This window comes from Vidua macroura, chromosome 2 (assembly GCF_024509145.1).
Source record: "Vidua macroura isolate BioBank_ID:100142 chromosome 2, ASM2450914v1, whole genome shotgun sequence".
NCBI classification, from domain to species: Eukaryota; Metazoa; Chordata; class Aves; order Passeriformes; family Viduidae; genus Vidua; species Vidua macroura.
The window spans coordinates 81,195,046-81,218,484 of NC_071572.1; the positions used below are offsets into that span (position 1 = coordinate 81,195,046).

Genomic DNA, 23,439 nt, shown 5'->3' on the forward strand with positions numbered 1-23,439 from the left:
AAAGGAACCATATCGTCAGCAACACACAGAAATCAGTCATTAACATGTTCTCTACATTATTCACTTGGCTCTGCTAATGGATGGGTGGAAATTTGACATTATACTTCCCATCTGACTGGCAGTTGGTAACCTAGGAAATAGGAAATTCTGCCCTTACATTTGGAAAAGTGGGCAGTAAGTGCAGATGAGAGACAGGTGAAACAAACAGAACACTGATCATTACTTCCTCTGCACTTCCTCCTTCCTTTTCCTGATTAACATTTACCTTCTTTTGCATATTTGCATTTGGCTATAATAGTTCCATGCAGTTTCTTTGAGCTTTGGAATAAATCCTAATAATTTCTCTTACATGTAATAGGTATGTGTATATTTATTTATAAACATGTAGATATGTAGGACCCATGAAAAAGATCTGCCCCACTTATTACTCATAAAAGTCGATTAGCTTACATCTACTGGATTGTTTAGCTCTATTCATTATAGATAAATCTAAAAACATCTTTGTTTTTCTGTGAATGCCAGTTATTCAAGGTAGAATCCACTTAAGAACTTTTGACACAGTGAAATATTGCTTGCTGTCTGACTGCATTTGTCAGAGGAAAAAAAAAATCACCAGCACTGAATCATTGCCGCATTAATAAGGGCGGCAGAAAACTTCAGTACAGCTCCCAGTGCAAGCACTGATAATTGTGTCACCTAGGAATATGGACCTTGAGTGACCACACAGTCACTCCACACAGCTTTAGGGGTCAATTACATGTAAATGTGAATGCACACACAGATTTCCAAATGGATATAAAGCAGTCCAGATAAGAAAACTCTTTAGTCCTACTGCAGTGTCCATATAAATTCTAGTTTGTTCTCCTGAGAAGGTCAGGATGGAACAATCCCACTCTGCTCCAGTTTAATTACAGTGTTTGTAAACACACAACCTAAGTCAGATACTCATAGCACAGATTTATTTTAAAAAGTAAAGGGTTTTTTTTTTTTTTACTTTAATTTTATTTTCCAGTGTTACAGAAGATAATAAAAGGTTAATTTAAAAATAACACTTAGGAACAGATTGGCATCACATACCAACCCAGCATCACATACCAACCCACAGCCAATATGCCTACCTCCCATCTTGAAGCTCTTTTCAGCCTTCTGAAACTATTGTTTGATACCTAGGAGAGCTACCACAGGCCTACAAATCTCAGCACTGTTTATATTCACGTGCTCATATCTAAAGGAACATGCTATATTTCTTGACAAGAAATATGGAACATAGACTTCATTTTCCTCCACCTACCTTCCTCAATATGCTCAGAGTACATTGTGAGGAGAGCTCTCTGTATCTGCTGCAGAAAGTTCATTTCTAACCAAATTAATTCAGACACAGTTCAGTGGGAAGGATATGGGATCCACAGCCCTGCCCCAATTTGGCCTACGTCAGTAAGAGATGTCCATGCCGACCCCACTGTTTTCAGTGAGATCAGTAGAGTAACCTGCCTCTGGTTTCTATTAGTTGTAGTTATATCCCATTCATGAAACAATGGCTGACTCAGCCTTCGTTCAGGGTTCAGAACCTTGCTTCAAAAGCAAGGTTTAGGAATATCTTATGACTACTCCCATCCTGTATCCCTCCCTCCCTCAAAACAAAGGATCACAGTCTGTTTCATAAGACTATAGAGAGACTAGATTAGATTATACTAGATTAGAAGAGAAGAATAAGGTTAAGATAAATCAAAATTCAACATAGTATGTATCTCCTTGCTTTTTCCACACACAACAGTTAAACCAGAGAATAAATGAAGTTGGAGGAAGCATCTGGAGGTTCTCTGGTCCAACCCCTTGTTCCAGGAAGGAGCAACTTAAATCAGGTTGCTCAGGACCTTTTCCTGAATTGAATACTTGAAGTATTTGGAATACTTCCAAGGATGGAGATTTTACAACCCAGCTGGGAAACTTGTTGCAAGATGTACCATCCTCATGTTAAAATCCCCAAATATAACAATACTTCTCCTTGTTAACCCTTGTGATCCCATCTGAATAAGAGACCATCCAGCTATGAGATTACCGAGACCAGAACTAGCCTTCAAACATGCTGCTGTGCATGCAAAAAAATTGAGTCTCTCACCTAACATTAGGAATACATTGATATATAACTCAGGTGTGTGGGTCTTCCTCCTTCCCTTCCCTTCCCTTCCCTTCCCTTCCCTTCCCTTCCCTTCCCTTCCCTTCCCTTCCCTTCCCTTCCCTTCCCTTCCCTTCCCTTCCCTTCCCTTCCCTTCCCTTCCCTCATTCCTTCCTTTCCTTCCTTTCCTTCCTTTCCTTCCTTCCTTTCCTTCCTCTTCCCTTCCTTTCTTTCCTTTACTTCCCTTCCTTCATTCCTTTCCTTCCTCCCTCCTTCCCTCCCTCCTTTTCCTATACTGAGAAAATTTTATTGATCTTTTTTTTTTTTCCCTCTGAGCTGTAATTAGCATACTAGGAAGCCCAAAATCAATTAAATTATTCCTTTGGAATTTTTAGGTTCCTCCTATGCACAAAACTACATTCCATTCAATCGTGCTTCTTTTGTTATTGCACGCTGGAGTACAGAAAGAGAAGGGGACAGGAGAACGAAGAACAAGACACAGAAATCACCTCTGTTTAAGAAGAACTGCCTCCTTACTGAATAGTAGGCCATTTTTTTCTAGCCTCCTTATCTAACTTGAACATGGCATAGCTATTGGTTTATTTGAATGATGGTACAGTTTTAACATCAGGCTCTATAACCTCAGTTTCATTTATCAGGGTTTTTATCCAGTTTACAAATATTTGCTCTTCTCCCACTCACAGCCATGTAGCTCAGGCCATTTAAATCATCATTAATGCCAGTGTTCTTTCTCAGGGAAGGAAAAATAAGGTAATCTGAAAATTCATTGTATTATTGCCTTCATCAAGAATAACTGTGCCAATCTTTTTTTATGCATTTTCTTCTCCTACCTGTTGCTTTCAGATATTCTAGGTGTATCCTTTCCGATCCTTTTCACTCCATGCAGTTTTTTTCTTTCAAAATACATATAGACATACTGTTGAAGGTCAGGCATGCACTGTAACTCAAAACCAGCTGCAGACTGAACAAAAAGTTTATCCATTGTGGGGTTATTCTAGGCCACATTCACCTGGAATCTGGAAATCCTTCTTATACTCAGCCTGGATTTATTTAGCATTTTTCTTTTAGACATAGAACCATCCAATGTGCTATATTTAAAAATATTAATTGTATCATTAAAGCTTCATTTTCATGTACTAAATAAAGGCAAATCTTTAAGGCCCTGATTTCATAACAGGCTCTTCAGATTGCACTAACTCTTCTCCACAGCTGTCCCCACTTTGATTCTCTCTTGCCCAGATATTAATGACTGCCAGACTTTGGCAATCAGATGATAATTTACAAAATCTTGTACATCAGGATAAAATAATCTATTTTTCTGAAAATACCACTCCAAGATTCCATTTGCCTTTCTCATATCTTTATCATACTGGATTCTCTTTTCTCCTGCACCCTCTCTCCCTAAGTGCTGAGGTCCTGGGAAACAACAGAAATGAACATTAAACATTAAAGAAGAAAGGAATATTTGTGGAAGGCAAGACAGAAATTTCATTACACTAGGCTTCACATTTAGTGAATAGAGATCATGACAAACCTCAGAACTCATCTGGAAGCCACTTAAAAAATAGAACTTCCCCTAGCAGGTTTCAGAATTTCTTGCTGATACACAGACAAAGCTTAGAATGACTTTGGTTCTGGTTAGACTATTTAGGTTAGATACCTAAAGACAGAAAAGATATAAAGTGCCTAGTACAATTTCTTATAGCCTAGTCTCCAAAACCACCCAATTCTTCTTGAACAATTGCTCTTCTTTTCCTTTCCACTGGCTAACATTTTTTACATCAGTAGAAAATCACAGGGAGTAAGCTGATCTTACTTACATCAGTTACAAAAACATTACATGAAACTAGCCCCAGTGTTGATCACGGAAGACTGCTGACAATAACCTTATGCAATTTCATACCTTCTTTTCCCACTTCACCCACTTTCCTGTCCATCTCAGTTTCACAGTAGTTTCTAGCTACTATGAAACCCAAATCCTAACCCTAATTTCCTCTGTAGCACTATATCAGCACTTAACAAGCCTTAACAGAGGACATCTAAACTATGTTTTCTCCCTTTATGGAGAAAACTATTAAAATCAATGATCCCTTGAAATAAGGGTGACACAGAGCTGGGATCTTACATTTACTTCTGTGCCCTTCTCTTCAAAATTTTTCTTGAAATCAAACATACTACAGAGACATGATCTGTGGATAATGAAGTCATTTCACACCCACAAACATGCATTAAATTGTATCCATTGTCCCTGTTATTCTCCAGTATTACAGTGCTACTCCTGAAATATTGTTTTCTTTAAAAAACACCCAAAAGATGATCTAAAAATCCCTCTAGATAAAATCCTGCTGCCAGATTTATGATTTTTCAAATAACAAGTCTTAATCCTTTGGGACCACAATCATCTGACACTGCCTTTAATTGTACTGAAGAGTTGTTCCTCCACTTCCATTGCAGTCATTTCCATATTATTCCTCCTGCCAATCAATTTGCCTTTGCCTTCATATTCTAAAGTCTTCATCTTTGTTATGTCTGTTATTCAGCACACATAATTTAAAATATTTATCTAAAGTACCTGAGTTAGGAAGGCAATAATCACCAATGAACAGTTAAATGAAATGGAGGGTTGAATCACCCCTCAGAAGTGACTGTGCATTGTGTGAACCGGGTCTTTGGGACAATTTAGTTAGCAGCTTGAAAAAAAATGAAATAAAGTCATCTTTTCTACCAGTTTTATGCCAAGAAATGTTTGTTCTGGCCTAGGACCAAGATTGAATTACTTTTAATGTTGACACAATCTGTTCTTGCTTTCTTCATAAGTTTGCAGACAGCAACAGTAGACTTCAGCTATCTGTTTTTATTTACTTTTTGAGACTTAATTCATCTTGACTTTTGCAATTTTTATTTCATTATTGTTTTGGATATCCATGATACATTACCTAAATAAAATTCCTTAAGGGTTTCATAGCTCTTCCCTCCATTCCCAGTGGGAAAATCCATTAACAGTAGATCCCATTCCAATAGATATCATTCATTGGCATAAGAAAGTCAGAACCATTGAATAATCACTATTTTTGCTACTGCCTTTTCCTTGTATTCAACTGTTTGATCCTGAGTATTCTTATTTATATAATTCATTATCTTTCCTAATTTCTCAAACACCTTTTCCTCTGAAATAAGCACTCTTTCAATAAAAGATGTTTATACAAAATCTATTCATTTAATTAAAACTGAGTAAGCTCACAGATTTTTTTAGTGTCTCATTATTCACTCCAATAAAACAAAGCACATTTAATAATAATACATTTTCAGCTGCTAAATATCTCAACAAGCTGTAGAGAGCTGAAAAGAAATTAAGATCCTTGAAAAACAAAGAGAAGTATGTAAAGATTCAAATGAAATAAAAAGCCTGTGTTTGCACTTATACTGATAACTGCCTTATTTAATATATGCCTGCAGGTTAAGAAAGGTATTTATCAAGAAAAAAAGGTAACATTTATACTGGTATATTCATCATCAGAGAACATTCACTAGCAGTGAAACATTATTATCTACAATATTAAATTTCTGTAATAGTCCCTGGAATCACTTTTGCCTGAACTGTCCCAAATAATTTCCAGGCACAGTTGGAGACAGTATGAATCACAAAGTATTCAAAATATGCAGGTCTTGTATGATCAGATTTAATCAGCTTTTCAAGAAAAAGCAAAGTGAGATTCTTCATGTACAGCAACTGAAAAATCAGAATTCCATTACATTTACTCCTGTAAAGCTCCCAAGAAGAATGTTGCCTTTTTATGTTTACACATAGGGCCTTATGTTTACACATAGGCTTTACAGGGCCTTCTGCACAATGGGAGAATGGACAGAACAAGGACAAGTTACATAAATTATTCTGCATTCACTGCTTAGCTCCAGCCTTCATTGCAACAGCTTTGCTTTGTATAGGTGTCATTGTAATAGTCCATAACTGAAGCAGGGGATGAGTTAACAGTTAGGAAGCGCAGTGCCTAAGCACAGCCATTGATCTTTTTTATTTTCTGATATGCACATGCTCCAGGAGATTAAATTTCCTGTTCCAAACAACTGCAGGCTAATCTATTTTTAAAAGTCTACAATTACTCTCAGAAATATGAGAAACGTAAGATGTTGGCATCAGAACTGGAATAGTTAGCCAAAAGTTCCATGAGAATATAACTTACACATACAATTTTGAGCCACCAGCCTGTTACAACTACCATTTTTTATCGACTACACAAATATGCAAAACAAACATTTCAGTAACCACCAGCATTCCCCAACAACAATTTTATTCCAAGGTGCTGGTTTTACAGAATTTACAATAATATACCTGTTTCTGCTTCAATCAAGACCAAAGAGTCAATTGGTTTTGCTCAGAGAAAAGTATTGTGGGGAGGAAAATGAATAAACTGGTTGCCACACACAATAAGAGTCCTTGACAAAACATGTAATTAAGACAAGCAGGCAATTCCTCCATCAGCAGGAACACAGCTCCAGTTCTTGTTCTTGTTCTAACACATAATATTAAAAATTTGTCAAACATAGAATCAGAAGTCTATTGTCTATCAGAAAAGGATGCTTTCTGACTTGCTGCCTCTTAGACAGCTCACTTGTTCAGAGTAAAAGTAGCAAAAGGGTTCAGGGCACTTGCTGAACCAGAACCCTGCAGAGTATGTGATGGATTGAAACTGCCATCACTTTTAGTCCAATTCTATTGCATTCTCTGGACTACAGAAATAAAAATGTTAATAAAAGGAAAGGAGTCGTGCTCTAACAGCAAAGTGAGTCATGACTGCAAGTGCTACTATTTGGGAATGGTAATTCTTTTAACAAATTCCTTACAGTGATGTATATGAGCACCAGCTAAGGTGATCATACCTGGATGCTAGATGCTATTCAAATGCATAACAAGAGAGAGGAAAAACTTTCAGTGCAAATAAGTAGACAGCAGAACTACAGCAAAGGCAGAGGGGTACGAAAAAAAACCCCAAAACAATTCTTGCCTGTGAAAGAAATCTTCATGTTCCTGTTGAACAAACTGGCAATGCATTTGTTCACATATTGGCAGGACAGAACACTATACAAGACAATGAGTCAAGGCAATGTAGCTCAGACTGAAAATTAATCTGAAGATCCAAGGGGTGCTTTTTCCACAGGTCTTTTATTCACAGATAGGTCTGGTAACTCTGCCTGATACTTTTTTCACTGCAGGACTGGGTGTTTTGCTACTACTGACTTTCCATCAGAAACGTTAGATATCTAGCTAATAAATAGTTCATAAGTAATTGGTAAACAATTCTTGATTGTTTGTAAACTGCTCATATCTTTAAGCAGTATGTGATTAGAAAGAGTGCAGTAAATATCCTTTCTTACTACAAGATCTTTCCCATCAGAAAGTGTTGCTTGGTAACTTTTTGTAGACTTTTCAGTTGCAAAGATTATACTAGGTCAATAACCTCATTGTGAACCTTAGAACAATATATTTTATACATAGCACATTTCAAGCAAAGTCCTTAAATAAATCATCTTCACGATCTGACCAACTCCCTGTGCCTCTGAGATACGTAATTACTTGGTATGGTGCCCCAAATACTTTTTAAATTATATTTAAACCCAAAGCAATCAGTCTAATTATTTATTCAGCAAATTTTGCATGCATGGCAAAGTGCTGATCTTTGAAGTCAGAGCATCTTCTCACATATCGATGCAGATTGACAAAATAGTTTCACTGCAAATTCACCATTGCTGTTTTTGGAAGACAGTAAAAATAGCCATTGGACATATTATGTCTCACCTATGGATGTCCACAACAGTGGGCAGTAGATGATAAGACTACAGCGAATTCCACCAAAAGAAAATGAAAATGCACAAACACCCATTCTTGATATTTTGAAAAACATTTTCCATTTAAAAAATCCTCTCCTTTCACTGTAAAATGTTTATCTGTTTTCCACAGAAAAAATATAAGCAAGACATTATAAGATGTGTTTTCACACGAATGTAGAGAACAAATACACACAAAAATCTCTGAGATATTATCATAGTTATAAGTATGATTTTTTACAAACACTTCTACAAAACTGTGAAGTAATTACTAATTTCTTGCTTGTGCAATGAAGCAAGTAGCACCTCTACCATGATCATATCAAAATGACACATCTTGCCAGAGAGAAGCCATCAGCTTATGAGACGGTATTAACATGATTGATTTGAAGAGTCATTTTATAAAGCAAAATTCAGTCATTTCTACTTGACATATTTAGGAGAAATCAACTGCTTATAAATGCAAACACCATTCTGAGTTACTGCTGTATTCCATAGTTTGCTTTAGCTTGAAATTGAACTGTGTCTTCAGGAATACAGAGAGCACCTCACTGCATTTTCACTTCTGGTCTGAAGAACAACTTCAGGCCTTGTGTTACATATACAACACTTGAAAGAAGTGGCACTTCCTGTATAGTAACAGGTCATGACCATGAAAGACAACCCAGTTCAATGAAGAATAGAGGTCTGAGAAAAAGATAGGCACCATTGTTGTCCTCCAGTACAGCATGCCAGCTTTCAGACCTTTGGTTTCCTAGTGATAAAATTATATTAAATTCATTAAGCATTTCAGGGCTTGTAGATGGCATTTTGTGAATTGGAACTAGGGTATATTAAGTACTCATGTCTATAAATTCTATCAGTGAAGCAAATCATCTAAGCACCGTTGCTATTTCTGCAATTTTTTTTCTTAATTCTGTACTCTTGTGTTCCTCCTTCACCTAGACCTTTTGATATTCTGCTTCCTCTTGCTAAGAGCCCTCTTAGCACTCATATCCTATCTGCACAGAGTTCACTCCTGCCCTTCCACAGCCCACCTGATTAGATAATCTGTAATGAAATAGCTGCAAATGGCATTACGTTGTGTTCATGTCTTTAAGCCAACATCTCAGCAGCACAGACAGGACAGGGAGAGCACTGCCAAATCTGGGCCACTTTGTTCCAGGTTGTCTGTAGACAGAGGATGTCAATGCTCTTCTGTTTTAAGGAATCTGTCTACCTATGGCCAGTTTTCTTTATGGACATGACTGCAAAATGCTGAAATACTACTTCCTGGGAAGATTGACAATTTTTTAGTGTTTTAGTACACACACAGATGCTGCCCTTCTCCTCCAAACTCTTCAATCTTGTGAGTAAAAACTTACCTTTTACTTCAGCTAGATATTAAAACTTAGGCTCTATACAACTCAGTTAAGCTGTCCATATTGCAAATGTCAAACGAACTCTGTGATTTGGGTAGGAAAACATACTTTAAAATTCTATAGGCCCATGTACATACAGCAAACAGGTATTATAGGACTTGCACCTGTATTTTAGCTGGCAGTATTATTAGGTCCCATATGGTTAATGAAATGTAACATGTCAGTATTTTGTAGGCTGAGATTTGTCACACGGAGGTGTTGAATGTAACACCCACTCTACCAACTGTTCAAGAGGAGAAAAAAAACAGAATCAGATAAAAGCTTTTGTGTAAAAGAGAAATAGGAACCAGCCTTACAGGTTTGATTTTCCCATGTTTCTAATGTTCTCTTCCTTTTTTCCAGAGGAGCTATGTCAATCAAGATGCTTTTCCTCAATGTTTCAGAGCACCTTCTCTAAGGGCACAATCCCCTGTGTATTTGGTAACAGAAACATGTATTCAAACTACATGTCCGTAAGTTTTGCTGCCCCACATTCCAAGTAGTGTCTGAGTGTCCCTTCTCTCCAAAGTATTGCTCCTCACAACACTTCTATCACACACTTGAAATGTGGGTGTTTGGAATAAATGCTTCAAAGACACCCATGTGTGCCAGTGCTCAGCCTACAAAATGCCAAGCCATTATAAAATCATTAAGCAGGCCCCTTGCAGATGGCTGAAGGCATGTCCCCACCAGGCTACAGATGGGACTGCAGGCACACCCAAAGCAGCTCTGATCCAGCCTGTTGTGTTGAGATGCTCAGCTCCAGAGTGTTGTGCCCCATGCCATACTTCCCAATGGACTAATGAGTTGGGAGAACAATACTGCAACAATACAGCCCAAATGTGTATTTGAACCAGTCTCTCCATTGTAAGACACTGGCATGAAATTTGCAGTTTCATCAGGGCCACAGAGATAGTCCAGAAGAGCAAGCAACTGCATCTCACTTCCACATAAACCATCCCAAAATCCCTTCTCCAGTAGCCACTCCACTGTCTTACTCTCCATGGTCTGTACTCTCAGGCTGACTTTTCTGGTTTGAGGGATTTGGTTTGACTGTCACTCTTGAAGGGGGCTATAAGAGAGTACTGTGTTTCCATCCACAGAGACAGAAGTTAATCAAGCAGCAAAGGCCGGTCCACAGCACAGAGTATAGGACACAACAACCTTCCCTCTCCTAATGTGGCTGAGTGTGATGAACATGCCATCACATGCAATTGGAGAGGCTCACCATAGCCTGATGTGGGCATATCTGACCACAAGTGACTTAGTCTCTTCTCAGCACTTTGTCTCCTGTGCCAGACCTATTTGCATGTCATTCCTCTACAAGCTGGAGGAAATGGACAATTAGTAAATCTACAGGTCAAGCAACTCTCACTTCTCAATAAAACTCCATGACAGGATGTTTGTATAACTATAAAGCTTACACAGCTCAGTTGAGTCTAAGGTAGCTTATCAGAAGATACTGTGTGCCTAGCTCATCCCAGTCATTGCAGCAGTCTGTCTTCTATACAAAACCCATAAGGTGGAGATCTCTGAATGCATGCTGCACCAGATGTTTTATTCTGAACAATTTAAGTGTGATGACAGACATGCTTTGTGTAAATACCTTTAGATTAAAAGAAAAAAAAAAGTCCTCCATAGAAAATCTGTCTCAGTGAACAAAATCTTCAGCTCCATACCCAGTAAGACACAGACCGTCTACATATCACTTTCTTTTCAGGAGGCATGAATGTGCCAAAATAAGAAGCTGAGCACTGAAATACCCTGTACAGTGGTCTTTCAAGGCAGATATTTAAGCCAGGGAAAGAGAGCATCTGACCTCACTTTAACATTTTTTTTAGACCCCTTAAATTTGATTTTGTCTCATACTTTCCCTTTAGGAAATGAAATAGGTCAGACAAGTTGCTTGTCTTTTTGCATATGCATGAAAATGAGCAAGGTAACTTCACATCCCACAGTGCTGCCAGAATGAAAAAAAACCAAAGAAACCATTTTTATATATAACCATGATTGAAGATATATGAAAAGCTTATATTCAAAAGATAATATGTACTCTCTCAGAATTCTATTTTCGGCACATATACTAATCTTTTTGAAAGCTTCTGTTAATGTGAAAATGATTTGAGTCCTGTATTTTTATGTGGTAAAGATAGAAGAAAAAGGAAAAACTACTTACCTATCAAATGCAACCTGAAGTTCTGTTCTACTCATAAAACCAAATGACCAGCACCTGCAAGTTTTTTACTTATTTTCCTCCCTGGATTTTTTTGAAAACCTATGATAAAATTATTCTCTGAGATGCAAAGCTCTCATGGAAACGGGAAAGGAGATGGTCTCACTGTTTTTTCTCCATCAACAGAGATATAAGCTCCCATTCCAAACTTCCAAAGTTGATTTTCCCATGTTTCTAATGTTCTCTTCCTTTTTTCCAGAGGAGCTATGTCAATCTTCCAAACTTCCAAAGTTTGTAATGGGAAAGGAGTTTTGCTCCTTTTTCATGCTTAAATATAGCTTCACTCATTTGCTGTCAGGATGCAGGTCTGCTGCCTGTTCAGCAGTGCTCTCAGATCACAGACACTGACAATTTTTTCTGCAAGTAAAGGAACACCCCCAAGAGCATGTCCACATCCTCCCTGACTGCTCACTCCTCTTGCTTACAAGAACCATGTTCAAAGCAACCTGATGGTGTTGAATTATTCAAGTGCAACAGGTATTGTGTTCAAGAACTCAATCCTAACGTAATTGAGGCTGAAGTTGTATATAAAGCCTGTTGAACATAAAATAGAGGAAGATTTTCAGTTTATCTTTCAGCTTCAATGCTTTGCTTGCATGTGAAAAAATGTCCTATTTTTCACTAAATGCCAAATCTGCAAATTTAGACACTGAAATACACTAAGCTTTAAGAATGTAGACTTGTTGAAAAATATATCTAGTTAGAATAATATATTTTAAAAAGAGAATATGGACCTTAAACCTGAACTTTGGGATACATCTGGACTACGTCTTCTCTAGGTGAAAGAACTTTAAAAATAGTGTGTAATTTTGATAGCCTTTATTTTATCCAGGGCTCAATCTGCGCTGATTGATAGTCAGGGTCACATGAACCAAAAGTTTTAGAAATTTCCAAATCGGTGCATCCTGTCATATTTATGGAATTATCTACCTGAAGTTGCTCAGTAATCTTATTTTGACCAGGGAGGGATAAGAGCAAAAAAAAATCAATCCTAACCAGGAGTAACAGTAAAGAATTAATGCAATCAGAAAAGCAACAGCAGTGGGTTTAAAAAAAACCCACTGAACCTTGACAATGGTGAGACAGTAAGCCAGATAAGCAGAAGTTATGACAAGAGGGAGGAGGATAACTGTGAAGGGAAAAATCAGCAGTATATATTTACAGGCCAGCAGGTATTGGTTTGCTAATAAGGTAAGAAATATCACTTTGTATGCTGAAGTCGTGCCTGACTTCAAGATGAAGAAAATAGAATATCAATTTCCCTAAGAGAAAGGGTACATGTTCTTAAAAATGAATTTGACAAAACTGGAAAGATTTATACAAGGACTATAAGAAAAACTCAGCACCTGGAAAAGCCACTTTACAGAAGTGACAGGAGAAGTAGAGCTCTTTGGTTTCACCAAAATAAAGATTAGAAAAATGCCTGGGAAGAGAAGGTTTTCCCGGGAAAAAAATATCATAATAAAGGGCTATAGGTTGGAGAAAACAGCTGGTTATTTAATTTGAAGAATGAGTAATTCACAGCGTGAACAGGCTACCTGATAGTGAAATCAACTCTGTCTCTACATGAGGTCCTAAGGTGAAGATGCTCCGTGTGTATCTTCATAAACAATATGTTTTAGCCTAAGTGATAACTACTAATAACTAGCTGTCATTTCATTACCTATCCTACACAGCAGAAATAAGATATGGAGAACAGATTTACATAAATTCAAACCTGGGAAGGGTGAACATGTTCTGTGATTTGGCCATGTGTGATCAACCGTAGTTTATATATGCTTGCCTTATATCCTCCAGAATCTCAGTCTTGGACAACTGAATTGGCTGTTGTATCTATCTTCACTGAAATTTCCTAGATCCTTATCACAGTCCTCTCACTATTTTTTTGCACCTCTGTTTTGGCAGTAATACCTCTATTCTTCCTCCTACCCCCTGTAATGCCAACTAGGAAGTTAGAAGAAATGTATCTCAAGAGGAAAATGTACAAACAAAACATGTAATCCTAGTTAAAGACAAATAGGAAACATCTGACTAGATCACAATAGACTGAGGAACAGTCTCTGGAGGAATTTTCCTCATCCTTCCACTGTTCTCAGCAGTTAGGTTGGATTTTGGCCATGGGACTCATTCAGTGTGATGGTTTACCCTCCACCCCAGATATGATCTTTGCAATTCTTCAAGTATATATTGCACTTTGAGAAAAGCCATTCCCCATACATTGTTTGTTTGCCCTTTGACAATGTAATTGAATTTATATGGAGGCTTTCACATATATCACCTGGACCATGTATCTGGCCAGCCATAAATGTTGTCAGACTTCCAGAACAAAAAAATCAAACCCCTCAGTTAAAGGAAATCTTATATACATTATTTTCCAGTCAGTATATTCAGAATTATGAACTCATTATGTTCATTTAAAAACAAGGCAATGATTTATGAAGAATATTGTCTGCAAATTCAGTTGCCAAGGTAGATGGCAACTGTTCTGTTAACAACCTTCCCAATCACTCCTTTAATGTATACACATATAATTATATAAACACCATGCATTACAGCATGGGCTGCCTCCATATCATGAGCCTGCAATCAGATTTTAGTAAGATGGATGCAACATTATTCTCTCTCCAGTGGCTTTCAAACTAAATTAAAGTAAATATATAATTTTTGGCTCACCTCCAAGATCATTGTCTCCTGCATGATTCAAGTATCAGCTAGTCAGAACTGCCTTAGGGAAGGCGGAAAAGTTTAAAAGATCCAGCACAAGCCCTTTGCCCTTTCTTGGCTTTCAAAGAAATCTCAAATTAGCTCTCATAGGCACAGGAAATGTTCTTCATGTATGGACCAATGTAAATATCTATTCTGCTCCTTAAATGCACAGAAATTTTCAAATTTTGAAGCATCATTGATTTAATTCCTGTACTATTAAGCTGCCTACGATATGGTTTTGATGTATAAAGATACTGACAAGCTCAGGACATCCTCTTTTTTCCTTGTTTCTGTAGGAAATTAAATCCTAGTTTCTTGTAGTCTTTTCCTACCTGTGGTCTTAAACTAACATTCTGAAAAGTGTTTTCTAATCCTAGTCCTTCCAATGGTGTTGGATAGTTTTTTCTCTCTCTCTCCCCTTGTTTCTGGGTCCCATCTCAACAGTGTTCCGATCACCCCTGAATTCTCAATAACAGAATCTATTTCAATAAATATGAAACAATGCTTTAGGAGTTTTTTGGTTTTGTGATTTGTTTTTTTTTCATATATCAAAATTTAGTTTTAACCTTAAAATCTATGAAAAATTACTTAACAAATTAATGATTTAAATTTCCTGCCACTAGGTAACATACATGAAAAAAGAAAAATATACACTTTGAAGAATAAGGAACAAAGATTCGGAAGTACCACAAATGTTTACAAATAGTGAATAATGGGACACTAATCCTTAACTATTGGATTCATTTTGGATACGTTTCAATATATATAAAGATATTTAATTTGTATACAGGATTGGCAACACAAGACACATGCTAAATAAAATGGGATGTAAGGGAAACTTCAAGCTCTTTCGTGAATAAAAAGCCTTTTGCCAAAACTGTTAAGGAATGTTAATATCTGTGAAAAGAAATTAAAAGTGAACACAGTTTAGAACAAAGCTCTTATTTGATTTATCAAGTTATCTTTTATCAATTCAATATAAACCTGCCAAGCAGTTTATTTTGACCAAATTCTAAATTTTTTTGAGTTTTTCTTCACTAAAAAATGTTGTTATTTTACCTTTGAATTCTGACTTGAATTACTTCAGGAAATGTATTTGTTTTAATTGCATGAAATATCTGTTTTCCAACCAGGTCTATAGCATGTACTTTTTAATCTCAAATACAAAATATCAATGAGGGATACAGAAAAGGAATCACTGCCACTACCCTTAGGTATCTGATAACACACATTAGAAGAACCATCTTTGATAAAACTGCTCTGACCCAGTAAGTACTCTGCAGTGAAACTTTGTTTTCTGAAAGATTTCCAAACCTCATCAACTTTATAGATCCTTCTCTGATTGAAGAGGTGCAACCTGGGCATGTGGACAGTAACTGGGCTATTTCCAGGCCTTGAGCAGTGGAAAAAAGGAAGATGAAGCTGGAGGTTGCTGGACTCTTATTGTTTCTTCTCAGTGAAGGCAAGTTTCATGACACTGAAACTTTCATTGAGTTACTGTAGAGTCTAAGTGGCTGAAAAAGTGACATTTAAACAGTCCCTAAACAAAAGAAGCAAAGTGACATTTTGACAACCCAAATTACCTACTCTTAGCTAAATCCACCTTCCATCATTCATTTAAAAATTATTTTTCTTTTTAAGGTTTAGAATAGCACACCTCCTAGCTCGTATTCCTTTTGCAGTCTCATGGTATTTTCCCTAAGAATTTTCATCCCTGTTACACTCACAGAATGCAGAGTATACCCCTCACTTAATATTTTTCTGTCAGTCAAGATCCTTCACAGCAGGTATGTCTGGCCTGAGCAGCCTAAGAGCAGTGTTAAAGTATTGTCTGGGCTGTCACTCACTGCAGAGCAACACAAACATTAACTCAAAGTTACTCCACTTTTCTGTCTCAGTATTCCCAGCTGGCAGAGAGCATTTGCTCCCTTTTCACAATTGGGATACTAGGACAACTATTTAAATTAGTCCAGAAAACAGCTACCTCTTTCAGATGTCAATATTTAATTAAAATCAGCAAGCAACTGGATAGGACTGGAATTTGAACTGGGTATTTTTTCCCCCATATTTTCTTTCAGATGAGAGATATTTTTCAGTTTTTCTAGGATATTAATATGATTAAGAGAATATCAAATTATGATAATTCTGATCTCAAAATTTATGTCTGAAACAGTTTAAAAGTAATTTCAGAAAACTCCAAACACATAATTAGTTTTACCCAATAGCAAAAATTAAACATTGAATAGGATACTCTCCAGTCTTTATACAGGAAATTCTTCAATTTTCAGAAATAGATTTTTAGAAATAGATTTTGGCTGCAAATGAAAATATTTTCATGGACTAGCACAGACATTTATTGCATCCCAGGTTAGTTTAGTTAGGCGTTCTGATAAATGTTAGTTAGCCGGTTCTGTATACCCCCGTGTATGCCCATGTTCCCCCCGCGGTGGTTCGCTCTGGGTCACTTACCATTGGAGCATCCCCATGTCAGTCTTGTGGCCACCCCCCTGTCCATTCTTGAGAGTTCTGTGTCTGTTACCCCATCCCCGTGTCCCTGTTCATCCTGGAACCCTGTACGCACCCCTGTCATGTCCCCATTGGTTGCCACAGTCTACGTCACTCCCACGTTGCCTGTCCCCATTGGGCGAGGGGGGTTTCTGCCTGTGTCTGTCCACCCCCTATAAAACCCCATGCGTTCCTTTGTTTGCTGCCATCTTGTCTATGCTGCGCTAGGGAGCGGTCGCTGCTCTCCATCGCAGCTCCGTGCAGCAATAAAACCTTCTACAGCCAACCGCAAGGACAGGGTGTGCCTCCTTCACCTCTTTACCTCATCCCAGCATCGGTTACAGAGAGTGGCCAGCCCACACCGGTGCGCTAAGCCAGAGCACCTGGACCACTCACCGACCCCAGTCTGGCTGAGAAGCAGCGCCCTTAGCCCGGACCAGGGAGAAGAATGCAAAACCGCAGACATTCATGGCATATTATTTCAACATGGGTTTTTTCTGCATATAAAGCATGAAAAAAATATCACCTCTGCTTCAAATTAAATTAACCCAGATTTCAATTGTATTACTTTGTGAAAAGCAAATAATATTTTTGACTATGATACAATTGTTGTCTCTAAAGGAGAAAAATCTGAAGGAAAGACCTCATATAAGTACAGTTTTTTTCCAGGCAACTGGTTTAACATCAACTTGTTGCAATTCTTTCATTCATTTATTCATCCTACTCTCACAGACTATGAATAATTTTGATTTAGCTTTTTATTTGGGAGCAAATGATGGGGGCAAAAATAACCTTTTAACCAGACATATTTGAACAAAAATGAAAGGAACTGTGTGACATAACCTTTATGTGCAGGGAAAAAGAGGCCTGCTTTTGTTATGCTTGCCAGATTACATCCCAAGAAAATGAATGTGAAACACCTCTTTATATGCACTTATGATTAATTTAAATTAAGCAAAGTTAAACATGGAGGACTTCAAGGGTGAGTTTCATTCAATGTTTACCTGCAGAGCTGCCTGAAGAAAATGTCAACAAACTGTCTTATTTCTTAAGGCTGCCTTCAAAAGCAAATTACACCTTGTACATAACCAGAATAAATTTCTCCCTTGCCATCCCAAATATATTTGGCTTATTGTGTTTCAATTGTACCCCTGTCCAGTTCTATTTTTCTAGCATACATCACCTCTTCACCCCATTCAGTGCAGGAAAATAAATGGTTCCCAATGGCAATGAAAATTGCCTTTCTAGTTATTAGTTCATTTGACTTGAGGCAAATTTTAAGCAGAGATTCTCAGGGATTGATCTTGTTTCTGAGCAGGAAGGTCTGGTCCAAATGTCAGTCTGCTTAACAGGAGGGTACTGAGTTCAAACTGGCTTTCAGAATGAGGCTTCAAAACCTCAGTGACTGGAGAAAAGAAAATTGCACATATTTTTCTTTGATCTTTCAAAAAGACCAAGGAATGCTTTCATATGAGAAATAAGGTAAATAGGCAACTCTGTCTCTTTCGGAAGCCAGCCAGCCTCTTCCAGATTAACTGTGGTGTCAAGTGGTTAAGCAAGAAAAGGCTGAGAAAAATCCCCACGGTGCATGAGCTGCATGGCCCGCCTGCATGCCAAACATCATCACCCAAAAATACACACACAAATTTCCCTCTCTATGCCTTCCTGTGAGCATTGCTTTCCACAGAGGTGGGCAACAGTTACATGAGCTAAAAAGGATCTCAAACATTCTTGCAAGACTGAGAGACTAAATTAGGGGCCTTCTCTCTGCTGTGCTAATTTTCCTCAGACAGAAGCACACAGAGTTCTTGGCTGCATTATTGACTTGCTGTCTGTGAAGTTGGTTTAAGAAATGAATGTTGGTTTAATTTTAAGGAAAGTTTGTTTAAGCTATGCTCCTATCACAGAAGTGGAAAAAAAAAATCTGTAAAATCAGCTGAAAGAGTTGGACCAGTAGGAACTCCAGTACACCCTGGCATGCCTATTGTAGTAATCCATAAATTTTGAGGCAGTTGCTTCAGGCTTGGAGTGATAGGTCCTTAGTACAAGGAGTTTCACGTCCCAGTTTCCCTCATTCCTGCTCACTCCTAGCTCCCTGCCATGCACTCCTAACTTGTCTGTTCATGGGGCCACAGCATGGACTGAACCTCAGACCTGATACGGCTTTTTGAAAAACAGTCCTCATTGTGCATGGAAAGGTTTTATTTTAAAGGCAGATTGGTTCAGAGTAGAGCCCCACAAGCAATTCAATGTAAGGAAGAGCTGGAGTGGGGGAAGATGGTGATAATGATTCCTGACAGAGCCAAGAAAGAGTTACAACCCAAGACTAAGACTTGCAAATATTTCTGATTTGCCTATGTAAAATACACTACAGAAAGTGAAGATGACTTATTTTTTTTATGAGAAACATCATTCATTTGCTGCTCACATTTTCTATTGAAGGGATTGAAGAACCTTCCTCCTCAAAATTAAAAGAGCTACCCAGACAGCCATCCTTGCTATCTTCCCATTTTTAGGAAAAAAATTTACTTTTAGAGGTAAAAGTAACCTAGAGGCATCACCTAGTTTAATTTGTAATGCTAAATGTCAAAGGAGCAAAGTTTACAAGAATCTTTTGACATTTTTTGTGTATTTTAAATCTGGAAGTCTTCAGTAAGGATTTAACCAACTTCAGATCAACCTTCCAAAACATCAATCCACTGTAGACAAAGATAATTATTAAGTTTATAAGGAGAGATTCAAACAAGAAGCTTTCTATTATGAAACTGTTGATGTATGCCAGTCTTTTCTTACACTAGACCAAAAAGAGACCTATAAATTTATCTGCTCATGGGACTGCCAAAGAAATGAAACAGGCTTTTCATGCCTCTTTTTTACTCTCCATCCAGCTTTGGAGGAGATCCTCCCTCTCCATGGAAATCATTCACAGAAGCCAAAGATCCTATTGATCAGAATATAATCATAAAGATCAGAAGACTCTGGTTAATAAACTAGTTACTGAATAAAAATTAGCTAAAGATAATTAATTAAGCTGACAAGAACTACCTTCTATGTGTGAAAAGAAGGACTACCTTCTACGGGATCTTCTAAAATCCTACATCAATAAAAATTGCAAGGAACAGAATTCAACAATTTTTTTTCTGTTTTGAAATAATACCTGTGAATGTAGGACACTGAGTTGAGTGGGATATTTGGAATGTTATATTACAAGATACCACAGTAAAATGAAAAATAATTGCAGCATAAATAAATAAATAATCTGTCTTTTGGTTATTTACTCATTTCCTTTTCTTTGGCATGCATGTGTAGGGTTTTTTAAAGGTGGTTTAAAAAAAATGCAAGGGTTAACATGTGACATAGTCTTTGGAAATTGTCCTAAACATCAGACATTGTCACATTTCAAAAAAGTACCTTGATCAGCTAGTATTTTTCTATTCCATCATAAATACATATATTCTATTGTAATAAAACTTTTGATGTTATTTACCTGGAGAGTCTATTCATCATCCTTACCAGATTATGCAACTAGATGATAGGACCATAAGGTTCACCCAAGTTTAATGCTCTTTCACTGAAGTCCAAAATTATATTGCTGTAAATATGCTATGAAGGAGGCCTCAGGTTTTAACAGTGTTCCACTTACCATATCCACTTTAACAATGGCAGAAACAGGCACATGTTGTACTACATATATAATATTGTTTTTCGCCTTCACATTCAGCTCTTTCCTCATTGACTTCTCATCTTGCCCATAGTATCTATATCCCACTCCAGCCGTTGTGTCCCTATTTCCATTTTTCCAACGCACAGTACAAAGTTCCTCTGCCATAAGATTAACGTGCCATATGCTACCATCTGCTCTAAAGAGTGTCCTCAGAAAGTGGAAAAAGTACAAATTTTCACTCTGAAGAATCAGACTTTGATATAAGCATGACTATTCCCACACTGAATATAAAACATCCCATCTCAATAAGAGGTATGAAAGTTGGTCATTGCAAAAACTAGATAAGTCATTAAAAGTAGTCAGAATATAAAATCTTATGCTATTGTTAGTAACATTATTTTTGACCATGAGATTATTCATACATATTTATGGAGGGAAGGCTGCACACCTAACCATGCCAAAGGCATCAGCTGGTACAGAATACCCTCACTACATGATGTCACATAGAGTGATTTTTACACTGTTTTGAAAACTGAAATTTTATATTAAACTCTTACTGTATTCATGCATCCCCATACAAAAGAGGCTTCAGCTATTTACCAGCTCTCACTATCATGATGGAAATGTGGTTGCAACAATCTGCATGCAAATTCTAACTTTTTTTTTTAATGCTGCAGAATAAGTTCTCTGCACATCTGTAGGAGGAAAGAGATCTCAATATTATACCATTGGACCAGCATCTCCTCAGAAGGGGCTTTGAATAGTATAAAGCCTGCCAGAGAAACATATTCAGTGTGTGGGAAGGGCAATCTGCTCTCTATTGGTTGTAATAAAGCCAGCAGCATCTGCCACTGTTCAGCAACGTCACCACCACTACTCAGTCTCTTAAAATTTTTAATTCTCCATTTGTATTCTAAGCCTGCCATTCAGCATCTGTCTATTTGAACAGAGGCAAAGTGGTGAGGTCCTAAAACTCATCACAGAATTTAATTCTGTAAAAGTCCTTAAATGAGGATGTCATTAGGCAGGGGCTGATGAAGCTTGCTCTTAAGACAGTATCAAATTCTAGTCAATTCTAGCAAGATGAACTCAATTCTATCAGTAAAAGGAATAATGAAATCAAGTGCACTTTTCCGTAGCATTTTCCTTTAATCACATACTCTTCTGAATGCTGGATAAAAGGCTTAAGCTCTATGTCAAATAAATAAAAAGAGTAAAGCAATTTAGTACACAGTTCTGATTTTCTAGACACCTGATGGAGCATAAATGTGTGAGGAAATTCAAGGAAACTTCCCTTGCTCTCTCCCAAAACCAATGCCCATAGAGAGAGGAAGAAATGGTGCAATACTCTATGGACTACTGTAAAAAGGATGAAAAGATATCTGATCTTGAGGAGCTGGGACAATTTGCATTCAAATATTAGCCAGAATTGTGTGTTTTCTATTACCTGTGGCTCAGACAATAAACTGGAACACATTCTGACTCAGCTACAGTTTCAAATGATGATTTAGCTCTCATCTGCACTATGAAAACCAGATGCTTTCTCACTACCCATTGATTCTAAAACAGTCATAATTATTACTCTACATAAATTCATTGATTCGCAGATAAAGAAAAATAAATGTTAACTAAAATAAATTAAATTTAGAGACTCCAGATCAAGCACTTTTACCAGTGAGTGGCCCTAGAGCATGCACCATCTTATGTTTCAAAATTTGTTTTCAGCCATTGACAACATGATGCTACTTCAGACCCACAGAGAATGTAAAGTTATTATTAAGCAAAAGTCTATACTGTTGACAGCTGACTGGTAAAAATCCAACAACATTAAACTATCATCATGCATCAATTAGTCCACATCAGAGTATTTCAAAGGCATTTTTATGTGGTAAAAAGCAACCTCTTACCTTCGGTATGTACAGCGGAAACATAGGTCCAGTTATAGCGTTTGACGATGTCCACCATCGCCTTTGCTTGCTGTGCGTCAGATGGCACCACTCTCATAAAATACTTGAACAGAGTTTTGTCGCTTAGGTCCATGCTTGTGGCAGAATAAGCAATCTGAGGTATATTGAAAAGCTGCAACAAGTTCTGGACCTGGATAGCAACAGAGCTGGAGCCAGGCCCAATGACACCAACAATGGGTTTCTTGGAGCGGAAAGACGATGATGATCCATCCACACATCGCACCATCCCTTCCTCTTCTTCCGAAGAAATAAGAGAGTCCCTTATAAACTCAATGCTCTGCTCAAGAGCCACAGCAGAATGCCAGCAGGAGTCCCTTATTTCACATCCTAATGTTATATTTGGCAACAGTGTGGGGTCCAAATTAATTCTGTCAAGGGTATGTAGCATTGCCTCCACTCTCTGAATACCATACTGCTCTCTTACCTCTCCACATTTCCTCTCATGGACTTTGTCAACAGTTGGTTGGTGATGGACAGAGAATAGAGCTCCAATGATAATATCACCAGGCATGTGTGCAACCACTCTTCGCTCATTTGCCTGTGCTGAAACCAAAAGCCCAAAGTTCCCGCAGACATCTTCCTTCAACAGCAGGATTGCAAGGAACAGCAAAAGGACCATTTTAGGAACTTTTAGGCTGGTAGAGACAACATGATGGAAAAATGTTGGAGAGCTGATGAAAAGCAGTTATCAAATCTTCTGAATAGAAGGAGCACTATACTGATTGTTAACCAGGAGTTGGCATCTGTTCTCTAAGGAGTCACCATCATCTCCAAGTGGATAGCTATGCAGAGCTGCACATGAGGTCATAATTCTCATACCCTTCAAAAATTAATAAATAAGAGAAAGATCTTTAAAATTATTTATAAAGTCAGCAATAGATATAATCTTATATATTAAGATACAATATCTTATAATCTTGTCTAAAATTCCACCTATTTCTACAGAGATCAATGCCTATAATACATTTCTACTGCTTATGCTTGCT

General features: G+C 37.5%; 1 protein-coding gene across 3 annotated transcripts in view; it reads right to left on the minus strand.

The window, feature by feature from the left end:
* GRM5 (glutamate metabotropic receptor 5) overlaps positions 1 to 23,072 on the minus strand; it is a 229,437-nt gene extending 206,365 nt beyond the window's left edge. For all 3 annotated transcript variants that reach the window (XM_053971399.1, XM_053971398.1, XM_053971397.1), the window contains exon 1: positions 22,394 to 23,072. In XM_053971399.1, the coding sequence (XP_053827374.1) occupies positions 22,394 to 23,072 (679 nt within the window). The remainder of the gene's footprint in view (positions 1 to 22,393) is intronic.
* Positions 23,073 to 23,439: the final 367 nt, after the last annotated feature.